The 17,930-nt window shown below is 42.3% G+C and overlaps 1 protein-coding gene across 1 annotated transcript in view; it reads right to left on the minus strand.

Moving 5' to 3' along the window:
• The window catches only part of CPN1 (carboxypeptidase N subunit 1), a 41,458-nt gene that overhangs the window by 11,403 nt on the left and 12,125 nt on the right, over positions 1–17,930 (minus strand). The window contains exons 3-7 of the mRNA XM_039465236.2: positions 16,464–16,619; positions 12,448–12,630; positions 10,866–10,977; positions 3,913–4,052; positions 1,705–1,804 (exon numbers count right to left, since the gene is read on the minus strand). Of these exons, the coding sequence (XP_039321170.2) occupies positions 1,705–1,804; positions 3,913–4,052; positions 10,866–10,977; positions 12,448–12,630; positions 16,464–16,619 (691 nt within the window). The remainder of the gene's footprint in view (positions 1–1,704; positions 1,805–3,912; positions 4,053–10,865; positions 10,978–12,447; positions 12,631–16,463; positions 16,620–17,930) is intronic.

A 17,930-nucleotide genomic window follows, 5' to 3' on the forward strand; every position in this document is an offset into this window, starting at 1 on the left:
AACCTCATCACCTAAAAAAAAAAAAATAGAGGCCAGGTACGGTGGCTTACATCTGTAATCCCAGCACTTTGGGAGGCCGAGGCGGGCAAATCATGAGGTCAGGAGTTTGAGACCAGGCTGGCCAACATGGTGAAACCCGTCTCTACTAAAAGTACAAAAATTAGCTGGGTGTGGTGGCACATGCCTGTAATCCCAGCTACTCGGGAGGCTGAGACAGGAGTATCCCTTGAACCAGGGAGGCAGAAGTTGCAGTGAGCCGAGATCACGCCACTGCACTCCAGCCTGGGCTTTATGTCTAACAACAACAAAAATAAAACAAAATAGAAGAATCTAGCAAGCCCTGAAGAAGGCTGTGCTCATAAGAATGATTCCTATGACTGAGAAACATTTCCTTAAAAAAAGAAAAAAGCAAAAAAAGATTAAAAGGATGATTCCTGAGTTTGAATTCCTAAACAGTCCTATGTCCAGACATTGGGCTACACAGACTCTCTGGTTGTCTGATACCTCACTGTGAGGCTCTAGGATTCTGCCTTTAGACACTACCTTCACCCTCAATGAACCTTTCAGGTAAGATGCATTGAGATCACTTTAACGAACAGAAAGCTGAGCGTTCATCCAGCTTAAACAGATTGGAGGAACTGGGAAACAGCTACTTGGTAATAAATGTTAGTGCAGTAAAATTCAGGTGAGACTTGCTGGTATCAAGGTTGTGGGGAGGGCTGGGCGCGGTGACTCACACCTGTAATCTCTAGCACTTTGGGAGGCTTTGGAGCCCAGGAGCTAGAGACCAGCCTGGGCAATATGGTGAAACCCCATCTCCGCAAAAAAAACACAGAAAATTAGTGAGGCATGGTGTTACATGCTTGTAGTCCCAGCTGTTTTGGAGGCTGAGGTGGGAGGATGGCTTCAGCAAAGGGAAGCAAAGGTTGCAGTGAGATCACACCACTGCCCTCCAGCCTGGGTGGCAGAATGAGACTCCTTTTCAAAAAAAAAAAAGAAAAAGAAAAAAAGGTGGGGAGTTAGGCAAATCTCACTTATCCATAACCATAACCGTTGGTAGCTACTGCTATACATCAAAAGCAAAATAAAACAAAAAACCCTACGAGTTGTGCATGATCAAACTGGGCTGTCGGTTTACACCACCATTCTGCTGTGAGATAATTCTGTGCCCTTCTAGGAGGTTCTGGGTGGTTCTAAGATCCACCTCCACCATCAATCTTGACCCACAGTAAGCCTATGATGGAAAGAATCTTGCTAACTTTCCCAGTGGAGGTGTAGGGAAATGCCAAGTCAGCGATAAGGCTAACTATCCGTTTTACAGTCCTCTTTCTACCCGATTTCCTACCAGTATGTGAGCTATTAACAGGCTTAAACCCAGAAAATACTCCTAAAAAAATTCTACATGGTAGCGACTCCTGAACACTGACGAGAAGTTACATTTGCATCAGTCTTTCCTGGTCCTGCCCTCCCAGGGATTGTTTGCACCAGAAGCAAAAGAGTTTCCATGAAAACATCTTGGTTGTTTGATCTAGCCTCTTAATTTACTGTCTCTGTTTTCCTTACCCTTCTTTCCTCCATCCCTCAACTCCCAGCATCCTTGACACCCCCGCTGGTTTCACCGGCTTACTAACTGGCCCCTTGATTATGCTGAAGATGACGAGGGAGTGAATGCTTCCTCCCTGACCCTAAGCAGTAACCACCTACCTGAAGTGACATCATGGTTAATCCCACTGACAGAAATGACAGCATTAGCAAGATTATTATGATTCTCGTCAAGCACCATTCCCTTGATGCCCTGGTGAACCTGCAGGAACAAGTATATGGTTATGATCATAAAACATTTGCATGGTGTTTTAGAGTCTCAAAGCCCTTTCTCGTATGTTTTTGCATTTTATCTTCACAGAGATGAAGGTAATAGTCTCTCAACTGGTCTCTTTGCCTCTCTCCCTGCCCCAATTAATCTCTTCGCAGTTAGAGTGGTCAGAATGATCCTGCTAAAGCCTGACTCAAATCATGTCACTATTCTATCTACTCAAAACCTAACGCACACTGAGCAAAAGCTAAAGTTCTTGGGGTGCCCTGTCTGTAAAGCTGCGTGTTAGCTCTCTGATCCCATCTCCAACCACCTTTCCTCTCCCTTACTTCTGAGATCAGTCCAGCCGCATTGGTATCCTGGCTTTCTGTTTCGTTTTGGTTTTTCAATTTCCTGTGATAGATTGTGATAAAATACACATAAAATAAAATTTACCATTTTAACCATTTTAAGTATACAGTTCCATGTTATTAATACATTTAGCCGGGCGCAGTGGCCCACACCTGTAATCCCAGACCTTTGGGAGGTTGACGTGGGCAGATCACCTGATGTCAGGAGTTTGAGACCAGCCTGACCAACAGAGTGAAACCCCGTCTCTACTAGAAATGCAAAAATTAGTCAGGCATGGTGGTGAATGCCTGTAATCCCAGCTACTCAGGAGGCCGAGACAGGACCGCTTAAACCCAGAAGGCAGAAGTTGCAGTGGGCCGAGATCGTGCCACTGCACTCTAGCCTAGGCGACAGCGCGAGACTTTGTTTAAAAATAAAATTGTAATGTTGTGCAACCATTACCACCACCCATCTGCGTAGGTCTTTTTATCTGGAAAAACTGAAACCAGATATCCACTAAACAATGATTCTCTATTCTGCCCTCCCGCAGCCCCTGGCAACTACCATTTTATTAATATTTTCCATCTCTATAATTTTGACTGCTCTAAGTACCTCATATAAGTGGAATAATAGAGTATTAGTCTTTTTGTGGGTGGCTAGCTTCACTCGGCATAATGTCCTCAAGTTTCATCCATGCTGTAGCATGTAGCGGAATTTCCTTCCTTTTTAAGGCTGCATAATATTCCACTGTATGGATATACAACATTCGTTTATACAGTCATCCATCAATGAACACTGGGTTGCTTCCACTTTTTGGCTATTGTAAATAATGCTGTTATGAATATGGGTGTGCAAATATCTCTTTGAGGCCTTATTTCCGTTCTTTTGAATATATACCCAAAAGTGTCATTGAGCATATAGAATTCTAATTGTGTGAGGAATTGCCATAACCATTTTTTATAATGACTGCACCACTTTACATTCTAACCAATTTGAGGTGGGATCTGGCTGTGGTGTTAATTTGCATTTCCCTAATGATTAGTGATGCTGGCATTTTTCATATGCTTTTTGTTGATTTTGTATTTGCTGTTGCGTCCATGTCAAGGAACCCTTTTCTCCCTAGAAATCTGCATGTTTCTCTCTCTCATCTCCTTGAAATTTTTGTTTAAATGTCACTTCCTCTGTAGGACTTTTTCATACCCTTTTTCTTTTAACATGTTATATAATTTATTGTTTGCTGCCTGTCTCTCCTCACTAGAAGATAAGTTCCGTATGGGCAGGGATATTTTCTTATTTATTCATAATTCCAAGCATATAGAATAGTTTCTGACAGATAGTTGTGCTTGACAATTTGTTCTTCAGAAGGGTCTTGCTCTGCTGCCCCAGCTGGAGTGCAATGGCATGATCACAGCTCACTGCAGCCTTGACCTCCTGGGCGCAGGCGATCCTGCGACCTCATCCTCCTATGTAGCTGGGTCTACAGGAGCACACCACCATGCTTGGCTAATTTTTTTTTTTTTTTTTTTTAAGTAGACGGGTCTAGCTATGTTTCCCAGGCTGGTCTCAAACTACTGAGCTCAAGTGATCCTCCCATCTCAGCTTCCCAAAGTGCTGGGGTTACAGGTATGAACCACCGTGACTGGCTGCTCAATAATGTTGAAAGAATAAAGTCAGAGTAAAAGTGAGACCCAAACCAGTGAAACACCTTGCCTGCCACCGAGAAGCACTTTTCCTTTTGCAAACATGAAAGTTAACAAATGAGATTTTACCTCTTCCAGGAACTGGATTAGGGCTTCCCGATTACCCAGCCACTCCCGTTGTAACTCCTCTTGTGGGGGAAACTTGTTGCAACTCAGTTCCAGCGTGATATCAAAGCAGTTGGTATGGAGATAATTAAAGTCTTGCATTCCTAAAGAAAAGAGGGCAGCAGCAGATTTCCATAACTAGGTTCCCACTCAACGCCCCATCTCATCTCTCTCTCTTTTTAAAATTTTCTATTTATTTGGGAATTACTTTTTTATTTTATTTCATTGGCACATAATATGTACATATTCATGTATATCACATAGTATATATTATACACATGTGCATATTCATGTGTATATTCAGTGACGTTTCAATACATACACTGTATAGTGATCAGATCAGGGTAATTAGCATACCCATCCTCCCAAACATTTATCATATCTTTGTCTTGGAAACATCCAGCATCTTCTTCATTACCTTCTTTTCCTCATCACCTTCTATTCTATCTCTTGACCTCTATTTCTTTCTTTCCCCTATAAAACCCTTCCCAGAGTTCCCAGTTCACTACCTTTCTCTCTCTGCAGTTCCCTCTCTTCATAAATGCCCATTTTGTCATCTTCATCCTTCATGTTTTTTTCCATTTCATGACTGAATTTTATTTCTTGTCCCTTTTATCATTTCCCAAGTCTGCTTATTATCTGTGCCTTACTATTGATTATGCACATGAATTGCTTTTAGGAGAAAAGATTTTCTCCTTGAACTACAATGTTCTTCAGACCTGGCAGATTAGGAATAAGATTAATATTTTGCTTTCACATCCCTCCCACTAAGAACATAATATTAATCTGAAAATACCCATCCCAGAAAAACAGACTCCTGAAAAAGCAGAAGACAGCTATATTTTCGTCTTTTTCTATAAAATACTTGCTTGTTCTGATCTTCTACATTATTCAGTCGAATCAATTACTCTTTAACATGTTTCTTATTATTAGGATGGTTGTTTGCATTACAATTTAATTTGGGTTAAAAATTATCTATTTTAAAATGTCTATACTACCCAAGATGATCTACAGATTTAATGCAATCTCTATCAAAATCCCAATAACCTTTGTTGCAAAAATAGAAAACCCATCCTAAAATTTATATGGAATTTTAAGCACCCCTGAATAGCAAGAGTAATCTTGAAAAAGAATAACAAAGTTAGAGAATCACAATTTCTCATTTTGAAACTTGCTACAAAGCTACAGTAATCAAAACAATGTGGTACTGGTATAAAGACAGGTATATAGATCAATGGAACAGAAGGTGGCCCAGAAGCCCTTGCATATACAGTCAAAGGATTTTTGACAAGAATGGCAAGACCAAATGGGGAAAGGATAGTCATGTCAACAAACGGTGCTGGGAAAACTGCCTCTCCAAATGCAAAATAATGAAGCTGGAGCCTTATCCAACACCATATACAAAAATTAACTCAAGATGGATCAGAGACCTAAATGTAAGACCCAAAACTATAAAACTCTTAGAAGAATACACAGGGCAAGAACTTCTTGACCTTGGATTTGGCAATGATTTCCTGGGTATGAAATCAAAGACACAGGAAACAAAAGAAAAAAATCACAGATTAGGTTTCATAAAAATGGAAAAATTTTGTTCATCAAGAGACAGCATCTCTGGGACAGAATAGGTGATGACAGAATCAAACAAACAAACACACACAATGTCAACAGAGTAAAAAGGCAATCATGAAATGGAAAAAATATTTGTGATTCATATATCTGATAAACATTAATATCCAGAATACATAGAGAACTCCTAAAACACAGCAATAACAACCAAAACCCCCAAACAGCTGGGCACGGTGGCTCAAGCCTGTAATCCCAGCACTTTGGGAGGCCGAGGCGGGTGGATCACGAGGTCAAGAGATCGAGACCATCCTGGGTCAACATGGTGAAACCCCATCTCTACTAAAAACACAAAAAATTAGCTGGGCATGGTGGCGCGTGCCTGTAATCCCAGCTACTCAGGAGGCTGAGGCAGGAGAATTGCCTGAACCCAGGAGGCGGAGGTTGCGGTGAGCCGAGATCGCGCCATTGCACTCCAGCCTGGGTAACAAGAGCGAAACTCCGTCTCAAAAAAAAAAAAACAAACAAACAAACCCCAAACAACTTGATTTTTAAAATCAGCAAAGGACTTGAATAGGCATTTCTCCAAAGAAGGTATATAAATGGGCAATAAGTACCTGAAAAGATGCTCAATATCACTAATCATTAGAGAAATGCAAATCAAACTACCATGAGATACTACCTTGCACTTATTAGGATAGGTACTATCAAAAAGACAAAGTAAGAGTTGGTGAGGATGTGGAGAAATTGGAACTCCTGTGCACGGGTGGTGTTTTCTATGGAAAACAATATGGAAGTTCCTTAAAAAATTAATAATGGAACTACCTTATGTCCAACAATTCCACTTCTGGGTTTATATATCAAAAAGAACAGAAATCAGAGTCTCAAAGAGATCTTTGCACATCCATATTTGTAGCACCATTATTTATAACAGCTATAATGCAAAAGCAACCCGAGTGTCCACTGGTGGAAAAATGAGAAACAAAATGTGGTGTAAACACACAATGGAATATTGTTCAGCCTTAAATGTAAGGAAATTCTGACAAACACTGGAACATGGATGAACTCTGGGTACATTATGGTAAGTGAAATAAGGCATTCACAAAAAAAAAAAAACCAAATACTGCGTGATCCCACTTGTATGAGGTACTTAGAGCAGTCAAAATCATAAAGACAAAAAGTAGAATGGTGGTTGCTAGGGGCTGGGGGATGGGAAAATGGAGAGTTATTGTTTAATGAGTATAGAGTTTCAGTTTTACAAGATGAGAAGAGTTCTGGAGATGAGGGCTGATGATGATTGTACAACATTACAAATGTACTTAATAACACTGAATCAGATGCTTAAAAATTACTACAACGGTAAATTTTACGTTATGTGCATTTTACCACAATAAAGATGAAAAAAATTATCACTTACTTTTTAAGCTGATGAGTGCAAGCAGCTGTTACAGAAAGAATGGGGAAAGTTGAAGAATAATAACTACAGCCTATTAAATTGGCTCTCTCCAAACAGTATGGAGGTTCCTCAAAAAACCAAAAACAGAACTACCAGCTGATTCAGCAATCTTATTGCTGGGTATATACCCAAAATAAAGGAAATCAACCTATTGAAGAGTTATCTCCGCTCCCATGTTTGTCGCAGCACTGTTCACAATAGCCCAGGTTTAGAAGCAACCTAAATGTCCATCAACAGACAAATGAATAAAGAAACTATGGCACATAATACATGATGGAGTACTATTCTGTCATTAAAAAAATAAGATCTTGGCCGGGCGCTATGGCTCAAGCCTGTAATCCCAGGACTTTGGGAGGCCGAGGCGGGTGGATCACTAGGTCAAGAGATCGAGACCATCCTGGTCAACATGGTGAAACCCCGTCTCTAATAAAAATACAAAAAATTAGCTGGGCATGGTGGCACGTGCCTGTAATCCCAGCTACTCGGGAGGCTGAGGCAGGAGAATTGCCTGAACCCAGGAGGCGGAGGTTGCGGTGAGCCGAGATCGCGCCATTGCACTCCAGCCTGGGTAACAAGAGCAAAACTCCGTCTCAAAAAAAAAAAAAAAAAAACCATAAGATCTTGCCATCTGCAAAAACAAGGATGAAGCCAGGCACAGAAAACAGACTTTGCATGTTCTTACTCATTCGGGCTAAAAATTTAAATAATTGGGCCGGGCATGGTGGCTCACGCCTGTAATCCCAGCACTTTGGGAGGCCGAGGTGGGCAGATCACGAGGTCAAGAGATAGAGACCATCCTGGCCAACATGGTGAAACCCCGTCTCTACTAAAAATACAAAAAGAATTAACTGGGCCTGGTGGCACCCTCCTGTAGTCCCAGCTACTCGGGAGGCTGAGGCAGAAGAATTGCTTGAACCTGGGAGGCAGAGGTTGCAGTGAGCCGAGATCATGCCACTGCACTCCAGCCTGGAGCCTGGTGATGGAGTGAGACTGTCTCAAAAAATATATATATATATTTTTAAATAATTGAACTCAAGAAAATAGAGAGGAAGAATGGTTACCAGAGGCTGGGAAGGATGGAGGGAGTAGGAAGAATGGGGATGGTGAATGGATACAAAAAATTGAAAGAATGAAAGATAGCACAAAAGGGTGACTACTGTCCGTAATAATTTGCTGTACCTTTTAGAATAACTGAGGGAGTACAACTGGAATGTTGGTAACACAAAGAAATAATGCATGTTTGAGGATATGGACATCTCATTTACTCTGATGTAATTATTATACATTGTATGCCTGTATCAAAATATCACATATACCCCAGAAATATATATACTTTGTATGTATCCATAAAAATTGAAAAATGCTTAAATAAAATAAATAAGTAAATTGGTTCTCTCCATGCCTTAGAATCACCTAGAAGGCTGAGCCTTCTGGCTAAATACAGCTTGCTGGGCTTCACCCCAAGAATTTCTGATTCAGTAGGTATGAGGTGGGGTACATGTATATTTCTAATAAGTTCCCCGCTGATGCTGATACGCTAATAAAGAGACCACACTGTTGGAAGATTCATTTTGATAAATTTAATGACCTTGGAATTGTACCAGCTTAATTTAGGGCAATGATTCTCAGTGGAGGCGTGGGCCTTGCTGTCTCAGAGGACGGAGAGAGAGGAGAAAGAAAGAAAAAAAAGGAACAAGCATAATCTGAAAAAGTGTATTTGTTATTTTCAGTTTGGAAAGCAAAAAATAATTTCACTTTCATAACACAAACTAAAGAAAGTAATTTTTTTTTAAAAGATTTAAATTTATTTATTTATTTATTTATTTATTTATTTATTTTTTAGAGACAGGGTCTCACTCTGCTGCCCAGGCTGGAGTGCAATGTCAGGATTATAGCTCACTGCAGCCTCAAACTCCCACCTTAAGCCATCCTCCTACCTCAGCCTCCCAAAGCACTGGGATTACAGGCATGAGCCACTGTGCCCAGCTGTGCCTTGTATTTAAGCAAATTTTCTTTTTTTTACTTTTTTTTTTTTTTTTGAGATGGAGTTTTACTCTTGTTGCCCAGGCTGGAGTGCAGTGGCACGATCTTGGCTCACTGCAACCTCCACCTCCAGGGTTCAAGTGATTCTCCTGTCTCAGCCTCCCGAGTAGCTAGAATTACAGGCATGCACCACCACACCCTGCTAATTTTGTATTTTTAGTAGAGATGGGATTTCTCCATGTTGGTCAGGCTGGTCTTGAACTCCTGACCTCAAGTGATGCACCTGCCTCAACCTCCCAAATTGTGAATCACCACACCCGACCATCAAGCGAGTGTTCATCCCCCGTCTGCCCTTCCAATACATGGCAACTCCTCAGTTTTGCACCTCTCTACCCTCCACAGGACCAGCCACCAACTCAGCGCTCACCAATCTGCTGCCTGGTCCATGGCCAGGTTAGATTTGAGGGAATGGGGAAAGACAGATGTTAGAGAATGATTCCTAAAAGAACCTAGCTTCTTGCTCCAGACTCTTCTCTATCTTTCAGTTCCTTATCCAGTGAAGGCTCATAAACAGAGGTCCTATCTTGACCCCTGATCATGGGGAAGGCCCACGGGATAGAAACAGAAGTCTCTTGTAGAGGTTTCTGCTCTTCAAGCCTATGTTATCAATGGCCAATGTCCACAGCAAACTCCTGCTTGTAGGAGCTGGGTCAGGGAGCGTATCTCAGAGAAACTAATTGTGCCCAGGCCAGCTCCTCTGCTCATCCATTGCTATGTGAGGCATACCTCTGTGCTACTTTTTAAAATACAGTTACAACATTTACAAGCCAGGCATTTCCAAATGCCTTATGTGTATTATTTTATTTAATACTTACATAAAAATTATGAGGCAAGTATTCTTTCTCTCTCTTTTTTTTTTTTTTTTTTTTTGCAGATGGAGTCTCACTCTGTTGCCTAGGCTGGAGTGCAGTGGTGCAATCTTGGCTCACTGCACTGCAGCCTTGACCTCCTGGGCTCAGGTGATCCTCCTACCTCAGCCTCCACATTAGCTGGGACTACAGGTGTGCACCACCATGCCCGGCTATTTTTTTTTTTTTTTGGTAGGAATGAGGTCTCACTATGATGCCCAGGCTGCTCTCAAACTACTGGCCTCAAGAGATTCTCCCTTCTCAGCCTCCCAAGGTGCTGGGATTATAGGCATGAGTCACCATGCCTGGCCTTACTCTTCTTAATTACAGACGAGGACACCAAAGCACAGAGAGATTAAATAATTACCCCACAGCCACATGACCAGTAAATGGGCAAGCCAGGTTTCAACCCAGTTAACTCTCAGATCCCACACTTGACTGCACTATTTTCCTCCTATGCCCTAATCTATTGTGTAAACCACCAGTTTCACAGGACCAAAAGGTGTCCCTACTTTAGTTTTAAAGAATCACAAGATGATCACTAAATGCCAACCTGAGACTTCACCATTTTCCAGATCTCATCTTGAGTGCAAAATTCTATGCTATTCCCATTGTTTCCCTGAGAAAACTGGGAAGAAATTTATTTATTTATTTATGAGATGGAGTTTTGCTTTTGTCACCCAGGCTGGAGTGAAGTGGCGCGATCTTGGCTCACTGCAACCTCTGCCTCCTGGGTTCCAGTGATTCTCCTGTCTCAGCCTCCTGAGTAGCTAGGACTCAAGTGCACACCACCATGCCTGGCTAATTTTTGCATTTTTAGTAAAGATGGAGTCTTAACATGTTGGCCGGGCAGATTTTGAACTCCTGGCCTCAGGTGATCCACCCGCCTTGGCCAAAGTGCTGGGATTACAGGCATGAGCCACCGTGCCTGGCGAAAACTGGGAATTTCGAAGGAGAAATGAGCACTATTCCACTTCAGCTTGAGCAGTTGCCAGGACTCCCCTTACCCTTGCTGAGAGAATACCAGGAAGCCCCATTGATGATGCCATCTGGGAAGTAATCCCCACAGTTCCAACCTTGGTACATCCATCCGTGTGCATAGGAGTAGACCTTGGCCAGCTAGAGGAAAAGCAGGCAGAAAAGGACCTTGATGATTCCCAACTCAAATGGAAATGCTCCTGCTCACAACTAGGGTGAAGCCAAGAGGCACTGCTGGGTACATGATCAGTGGATTATTGGCTTTAGTGAAATAAAATAGGATCTGGGATAGAGCCAGTGTATGTGTGTGTAAGACTGTGTGTATGTAGGTGAGTATGCGTGACTGCATGTGTGTGAATGTGACTGTGTGTCTACGAGAGTGTATGTGTGGTAGACTCGAGTTAGGAGATCTGTATTCTGATTCTGTCACTATCTTGGGGCTGAGTTTTCTCTTGCGCAAAGTGAGGAGTGGCAGTAGATGATATTGAAGGTCCCTTGTTGTTGTGCCATTTTCTAGCCGAATTTTGTCAATGAAATCAAAGAGAAAGTAAGGTAGGACTTCTCCAGGAAAAGCAATGTGTATTTAGGGGGTGAGAGGTGTGTGTTAGAGGAATAGGAACATATTTGAACTCTACAATTCTACTTCATTACTATTTTATAACAGTGGACAGAGTGAGATTGATGGAGAAAAAACAATGTGCTATTCACCATGTAGTGCATTAATGACTAATAATATCATTAGTTTATTTATATTACATATTTTTATAATTTAGTTTATATATTTTATTATAAAATAATTCCTTTTTTTTTTTTGAGATAGAGTTTTGTTCTTGTTGCCCAGGCTGCTGTAGTGCAATGGCGTGATCTCAGTTCACTGCAACCTCCGCTTCCTGAGTTCAAGTGATTCTCCTGCCTCAGCCTCCCGAGTAGCTGGGATTACAGGTGCCCACACCATGCCCGATAATTCTTGTATTTTTAGTAGAGATGGGTTTTCACCATGTTGGCCAGACTGGTCTCAAACTCCTGACTTCGTGATCTGTCCGCCTCAGCCTCCCAAAGTGCTGGTATTACAGGTGTGAGCCACTGTGCCAGGCCAATAATTACAAATTTATTATATTATACCTTTTTACATATTATTAATATAAAATTAATGTTAACATATTTTATTCTATTTTGAATTGCTATTTAAACCTTTTTCATGTAGTTAATTTTTCTGTTTTTCTTTAAGGCTCCACCTAATACCATCACAGTCTATTTTTCATTTATATAGACATATTATGATAAAATTATAATTTAGACCCCCCTGAAATTCACATTTAATGACACTCACACTATTAGTCTTCGGGCATATTTCTCGCTCATCATTGGCCTAAGTATTTTCTGCATTGCGGTAATTACTATAAAGCTTTCTTTGTATTTTCTTTTTTATGCATCTATGGCTTACCATTCAAAACAAAATGTAATTTCCCAGACTGTAAGCACCTCACAAGCGGGCGGTGTTTTCAATTATTTTCTGTGGACTCGCACTGAATAGGGCTCTGTGTGACTGACCCTAAGCTCATCTCCTGAGCCCCGGGTTCCCCAGGCGGGACAGGCTGCCGCGCCACATACCTTCTGGAAAAGCTTGTCGTCAGGCGTGGGGGTGTTGGCGGGGCGGCGGACCCCTCGGACCGGGTGCTGGAAGGACCTGTCGTATGGGTAATTGGCCACCACCGCCCCTCCGTGGAGATTGGCTGAAAGCACAAAGTTGAAGGAGTGCATCCACCGGATCACCGCCCGGGTCTCGGGTTCCACCTGGGAGGAGGAGAGAGGCTGATGGTGAAGGAGCAACCGGGGCTACCAACCAAACGCGGTTAGAACAAGGCCGTCGGGAAGAGGCCCGAGGAGGTGCAACGTCTGAACGAACAGTGAGCGCCCGCTGGATATGAGAAGGGGAGACGGGGAAATGCTGAGCTTTGGAACGATGGTTTCAGCAATGGCATGGATAGGACTTTTTTCAAAATGAAATCTTACGTCGAATCCCAGTATACAAAATAGGTAAAAAGAGAGCTAAATTCAGGGTAAGGAAACTATGCTGTATGATACCATAATGGTGGCTATATATCATCACACCTTTGTCAAAACCCACAGAATGTACAACTCCAAGAGAGCAGTAAGGTAACTATGGACTCAGAATGCTCATGATGAGTCAAGTTGGTAGGTTCATGACTGACAGTGACAAATGCACCACTCTCGGGTGGGATGCTGACGGTGGGGTGGGCAGAGTGGGGCAGGGAGTATATGAGGACTCTGTACTTTTTGATCAATTTTGCTGCGAACCTAAAACTACCCTAAAAAAAACAAAGCTATTGAGAGAGAAAGGGAGAAGGAGAGGGAGGGAGAGAGGGAGAGACAGAGAAAGAGAGAGAGACAGAGACAGAGAAAGAGAGAGAGAGAGAGAGAGAGAGAGAGAGAGAGAGAGAGGTTTTTTTTGGTTTTTGTTTTGTTTTGTTTTGTTTTTGAGACTGGGTCTCACTCTGTCACCCAGATTGGAATGCAGTGGTACAATCTCAGCTTATTGCAGCCTCCACCTCCTGGACTCAAGCAATCCTCCCACCTCAGCCTCCCTAGTAGCTGGGATTACAGGCATGCAACACCACACCTGGCTAATTTTTGTCTTTTTTGTAGAGATGGGGTTTTGCCATGTTGCCAAGGCTAGTCTTTTTTTTTTTTTTTTTTTTTTTTGACTTCATACTACAAGGCTACAGTAACCAAAGAGGCTGGTCTTAAACTCCTCAAGCAATCTGCCTGTCTCTGCCTCTCAAAGTGTTGGGATTACAGGCATGAGCCACCATTCCCAGCCAAAAAAGAGCTCTATATGAAGAGGTACCATGATTGGAGAGCTCAGAGCCCCAACTTGGCGTCTCTCTAGACCCTAGAAAAGGGTTTCCGTTTTACCCACTGCTCCAGTGACTTTTAAGTCATCTTAGCAGAAATCTAGGACTCCAATAAATCTGCTGGACAATGCTAGTTTACAGTGATGGCTTCAACCTCCTCCCCCACTGTAATGTTGACATGTAGAACACACTCCTGTGGTCATATCCAAGTCTCGTGGGTTAGACATACTGTCAGATGGGCCAGTCTTGGCTAAGCAGTGAAATTCTACCCTTTCTATTGCATATTATATTGCTAGCTAGTGACGGTATTCCAAAAAAAAAAAAAAGCCTTGAATCCACTTGGACTTGCAGTCTAAGTAAATAATTTACAGTCTTCTGTGTTTTTCCTCCTCTCGGGATGAACATGCTTAGATATTACGTGGTGTTCCTGTGTTAATGGCTCCTCCTGGACCATGGGTCAGCTCTAAAGGCTCCATCTTTTCCATGCCAAGGGGACTGGATAAGTAGGGTTGAATCTCAATCAGAATGGATAACATTTCGAGGGCACCAGTCTTGGTCTGTGACCAGGGCTCAGACCCTCTGGAGCAGTTCTTTGTGTCCTAAGCCTCTGTCTATCAGAATAAGGCCAACTTCTCACTGTTCCTCTTCCTCAAGGCTGTTCCATCAGGAGTGAGGGAAATCTCATTGCTTTTTCCTTCAAAATTTAGACGAGGATTGAGTGGGAGTCTAGTTATCATTGATTCAATTATCTTCTTTTACTTAGAGGAACAAGTTGAACATCAGAACATTCTTCTGGCTGGATATGCTGACTAACACAAAGTTTTTTGTTTTTTTTTTGGTTTTTGGTGTTTTTTTTTTTTTTTTTTTTTTTTTTGAGATGGAGTCTCACTCTGTCACACAGTCTGGAATGCAGTGATGCAATTTCTAACCATCACCATCTGGGTTCAAGCGATTCTCCTGCCTCAGCCTTCCAAGTAGCTGGGATTACAGGAACCCACACCACACCTGGCTAATTTTTGTATTTCTAGTAGAGATGTGGTTTTTACCATGTTAGCCAGGTTGGTCTCGAACTCCTGACCTCAGCTGATCCACCCACTTCTGCCTCCCAAAGTGTTGGGATTACAGACATCGCACCCAGCCTTACAAAGTTATTTTTTATTTGCTATTTACTTGAACCAAAAGGATAGTTGCTGTCTGAAATCTAACATACCAGCATGGCCTTTGCTTCATTTTCAAGAGAGAAAAAAACCCAGGGTATTCCATTTGGGAAACTCCCAGTTAAAAGGCTTACACCTGCTTTGCTTTTCTTTCCCCAGTCTCTAAGCTTAGACATTCACAAATAGAATGTTTCAAACTACCCCACACAGTATGATCACCAGGGGTGGCAGTGATACTAAGAGGATGCCTAGTTATTTTCAGGAGCAGGCCCACCAGCAGGGTGAAACCACTCACATTACCAAGGACTTCCATTACAGGCCTCCTGGACAGTGAGACCTAGGAGTATCAAATGGATCCTCCCACTGGAAGAGTAAGGCAAATCAGAGAGAGTATAGTACCTTTTTTTTTTTTTTTTTTTTTTTTGGTGACAGGGTCTTGCTCTGTTGCTCTGTCGCCAGGGCTGGCTGGAACAGGCAGATAGTTCACTGTCATCTTGAACTCTTGAACTTCTACATTCAAGGGATCCTTCCAAATAGCTAAGTCTACAACATAAGCCACTATATCCAGCTAAATTTTATATTTTTCTTTTGTTGAGATGGGGCCTCACTATGCTGCCCAGGCTGGTCTCAAACTCCTGGCCTCAAGCAATCCTCCCATCTCAGCTTCCCAAAGTGCTGGGATTACAGGGGTGAGACACCACACCCGGCCTGAACCTCTTTCTATAGCTAATTGTTGATAAGCATACAGTTTATCACATGTAAGACAGACTTCTCTATAGAATGCTAGAGTTCTCTGTCCATAGTCAAGCATAGTAAAAAGAATGTTAGAATAAGAATCAGAAGGCCTGCATCTTCATCCTGATTCCATCAATTACTACCTGTGAGAATGTAAATTATTTTCTCTCTAAGTGTAATAGCCATAAATCAGAGATGGATAACACTGTTTGACGCATTTCACCACATGATGTCACGATCAACTGAACCTGGCTATGAAATAATTTTGGAAAATTGTTAAGAACCATGCAACCATATGATACTGCTTTCATCTACTTCACCACAATCACCGCTAACATCAAACATTTAGTCAGTGTGTGCTCCATGGAGGGCTCTATGCTGGGGGAGAAAACACAAACATGCAGAAGTAATAGGTATTATTGCTCTAGATGGATTAACACTGAGTTGAGTTGATACTTAATTCTTGCTTGTTAGTTGATGTGAAGACAGCTTAGCAGTCTTTCTTTCTTTCTTTCTTTTTTTTTTTTTTTTTGAGAGGGAGTCTTGCTTTGTTACCAAGGCTGGAGTGCCGTGGTGTGATCTCAGCTCACTGCAAGCTTCGTCTCTCAGGTTCAAGCAATTCTCTGCCTCAGCCTCCTGAAAAGCTGGGATTACATGCGCCTGCCACCATGCCCAGGTAATTTTGTATTTTTAGTAGAGACGGGGTTTTACCATCTTGACCTCGTGATCCACCCACCTTGGCCTCCCAAAGTGCTGGGATTACAGGTAGGAGCCACCGAGCCTAGCCGGCTTAGCAGTCTTTCTGCAAGAAATTCCAGATGCTGATTTACCTGCTTTGTTTGCAAATTTCATCTCCTACCTGACTTTTCCAGTTGTCTGGAAGGGGCAGGTGGTGGTTGGGGCCTCCGGACTTTTCATTGTAGTAGATGTAAGTGTTGAGATCAGGGAAGTTGCGGTTCAGATCCACTCCGTTTGCATTGTTCCTGCCAACTAGATACCCAAGCTTGTTTGGGCCCTAAGGGGAAAATGAAAAGATGAAAAATGAAGGTTTCAGATTGAATCCTACATTTTCTTTTTCTTTTCTTTTCTTTTTTTTTTTTGGAGACAGATTCTCGCTCTGTTGCCTAGGCTGGAGTGCAGTGATACAATCTTGGCTCACTGCAATCTACACCTACCAGGCTGAAGCAATCCTCCTACCTGTCTCCTGAGTAGCTGGGACTGTAAGCACATGCCACTACACCAGCTAATTTTTCTTTTTTCTTTCTTTTTTTCCTGTTTTTTTTTTTTTTTTTTTTTTTTTGGTAGAGATGAGGCTGGTTGCCCAGGCTGGTCTCAAATGCCTGGGCTCAAGTGATCCACCCACAGCACCCTTCCAAAGTAGTGAGAGGCCAGGTGCCGTGGCTCAAGCTTGTAATCTGAGCACTTTGAGAGGCAGAGGCGGGTAGATCACTTGAGGGCAGGAGTTCAAGATAAGCCTGGCCAAAACAGTGAAACACCATCTCTGCTAAAAAATACAAAAATCAGCTCAGTGTGGTGACACATGCCTGTAGTCCCAGCTACTTGGGAGGCTAAGACATGAAAGTCACTTGAACCCAGGAAGTGGAGGCTGCAGTCAGCCAAAATTGCACCACTATACTACAGCCTGGGTGACAGAGCAAGGCTGTCAAAAAAAAAAAAAAAACAAAGCAAACAAAGTGCTGAGATTACAGCCAAGAGCCACCGACACAGCCATGAATCCTATATTTGAAGGACATTGTATGGTTCTTAGATATTTGCTTAATCACATGATGTGGCATTTTTTTTTCCTTTAGTCCCCATCACAGGAAGATGAATCATTTTCTTCTTTAACTTATCCAAAGTCACGGTGGTGTGCTTCAAGTTTCCCTGTAGATCATGGGCAAGAGGTACATATCTCAAGAGAAGTTCTAATAAGAGTAGAGTGTTTCAGGATCATGGGAACCCCAATTTTTTTGTTTGTTTTTTGAGTTGGAGTTTTGCTCTGGTTGCCCAGGCTGGAGTGCAGTGGTGTGATCTTAGCTCACCGCAACCTCCGCCTTCTGGGTTCAAGCAATTCTTTTGCCTCAGCCTCCCAGGTAGCTGGGACTACAGGCGTGCAACACCACATCAGACTAATTTTATATATTTAGTAGAGACAGAGTTTTCTTCATGTTGGTCAGGCTGGTCTTGAACTCCCAACCTCAGGTGATCCACTTGCCTTGGCCTCCCAAAGTGCTGGGATTACAGACATGAGCCACCATGCCCGGCTTACCCCAATGTTTCATAAACAGCTTTATTGAGATATAATTCATATATTATAAAATTCACT

The sequence above is a fragment of the Saimiri boliviensis genome, chromosome 12 (assembly GCF_048565385.1).
Source record: "Saimiri boliviensis isolate mSaiBol1 chromosome 12, mSaiBol1.pri, whole genome shotgun sequence".
Taxonomy (NCBI): Eukaryota; Metazoa; Chordata; class Mammalia; order Primates; family Cebidae; genus Saimiri; species Saimiri boliviensis.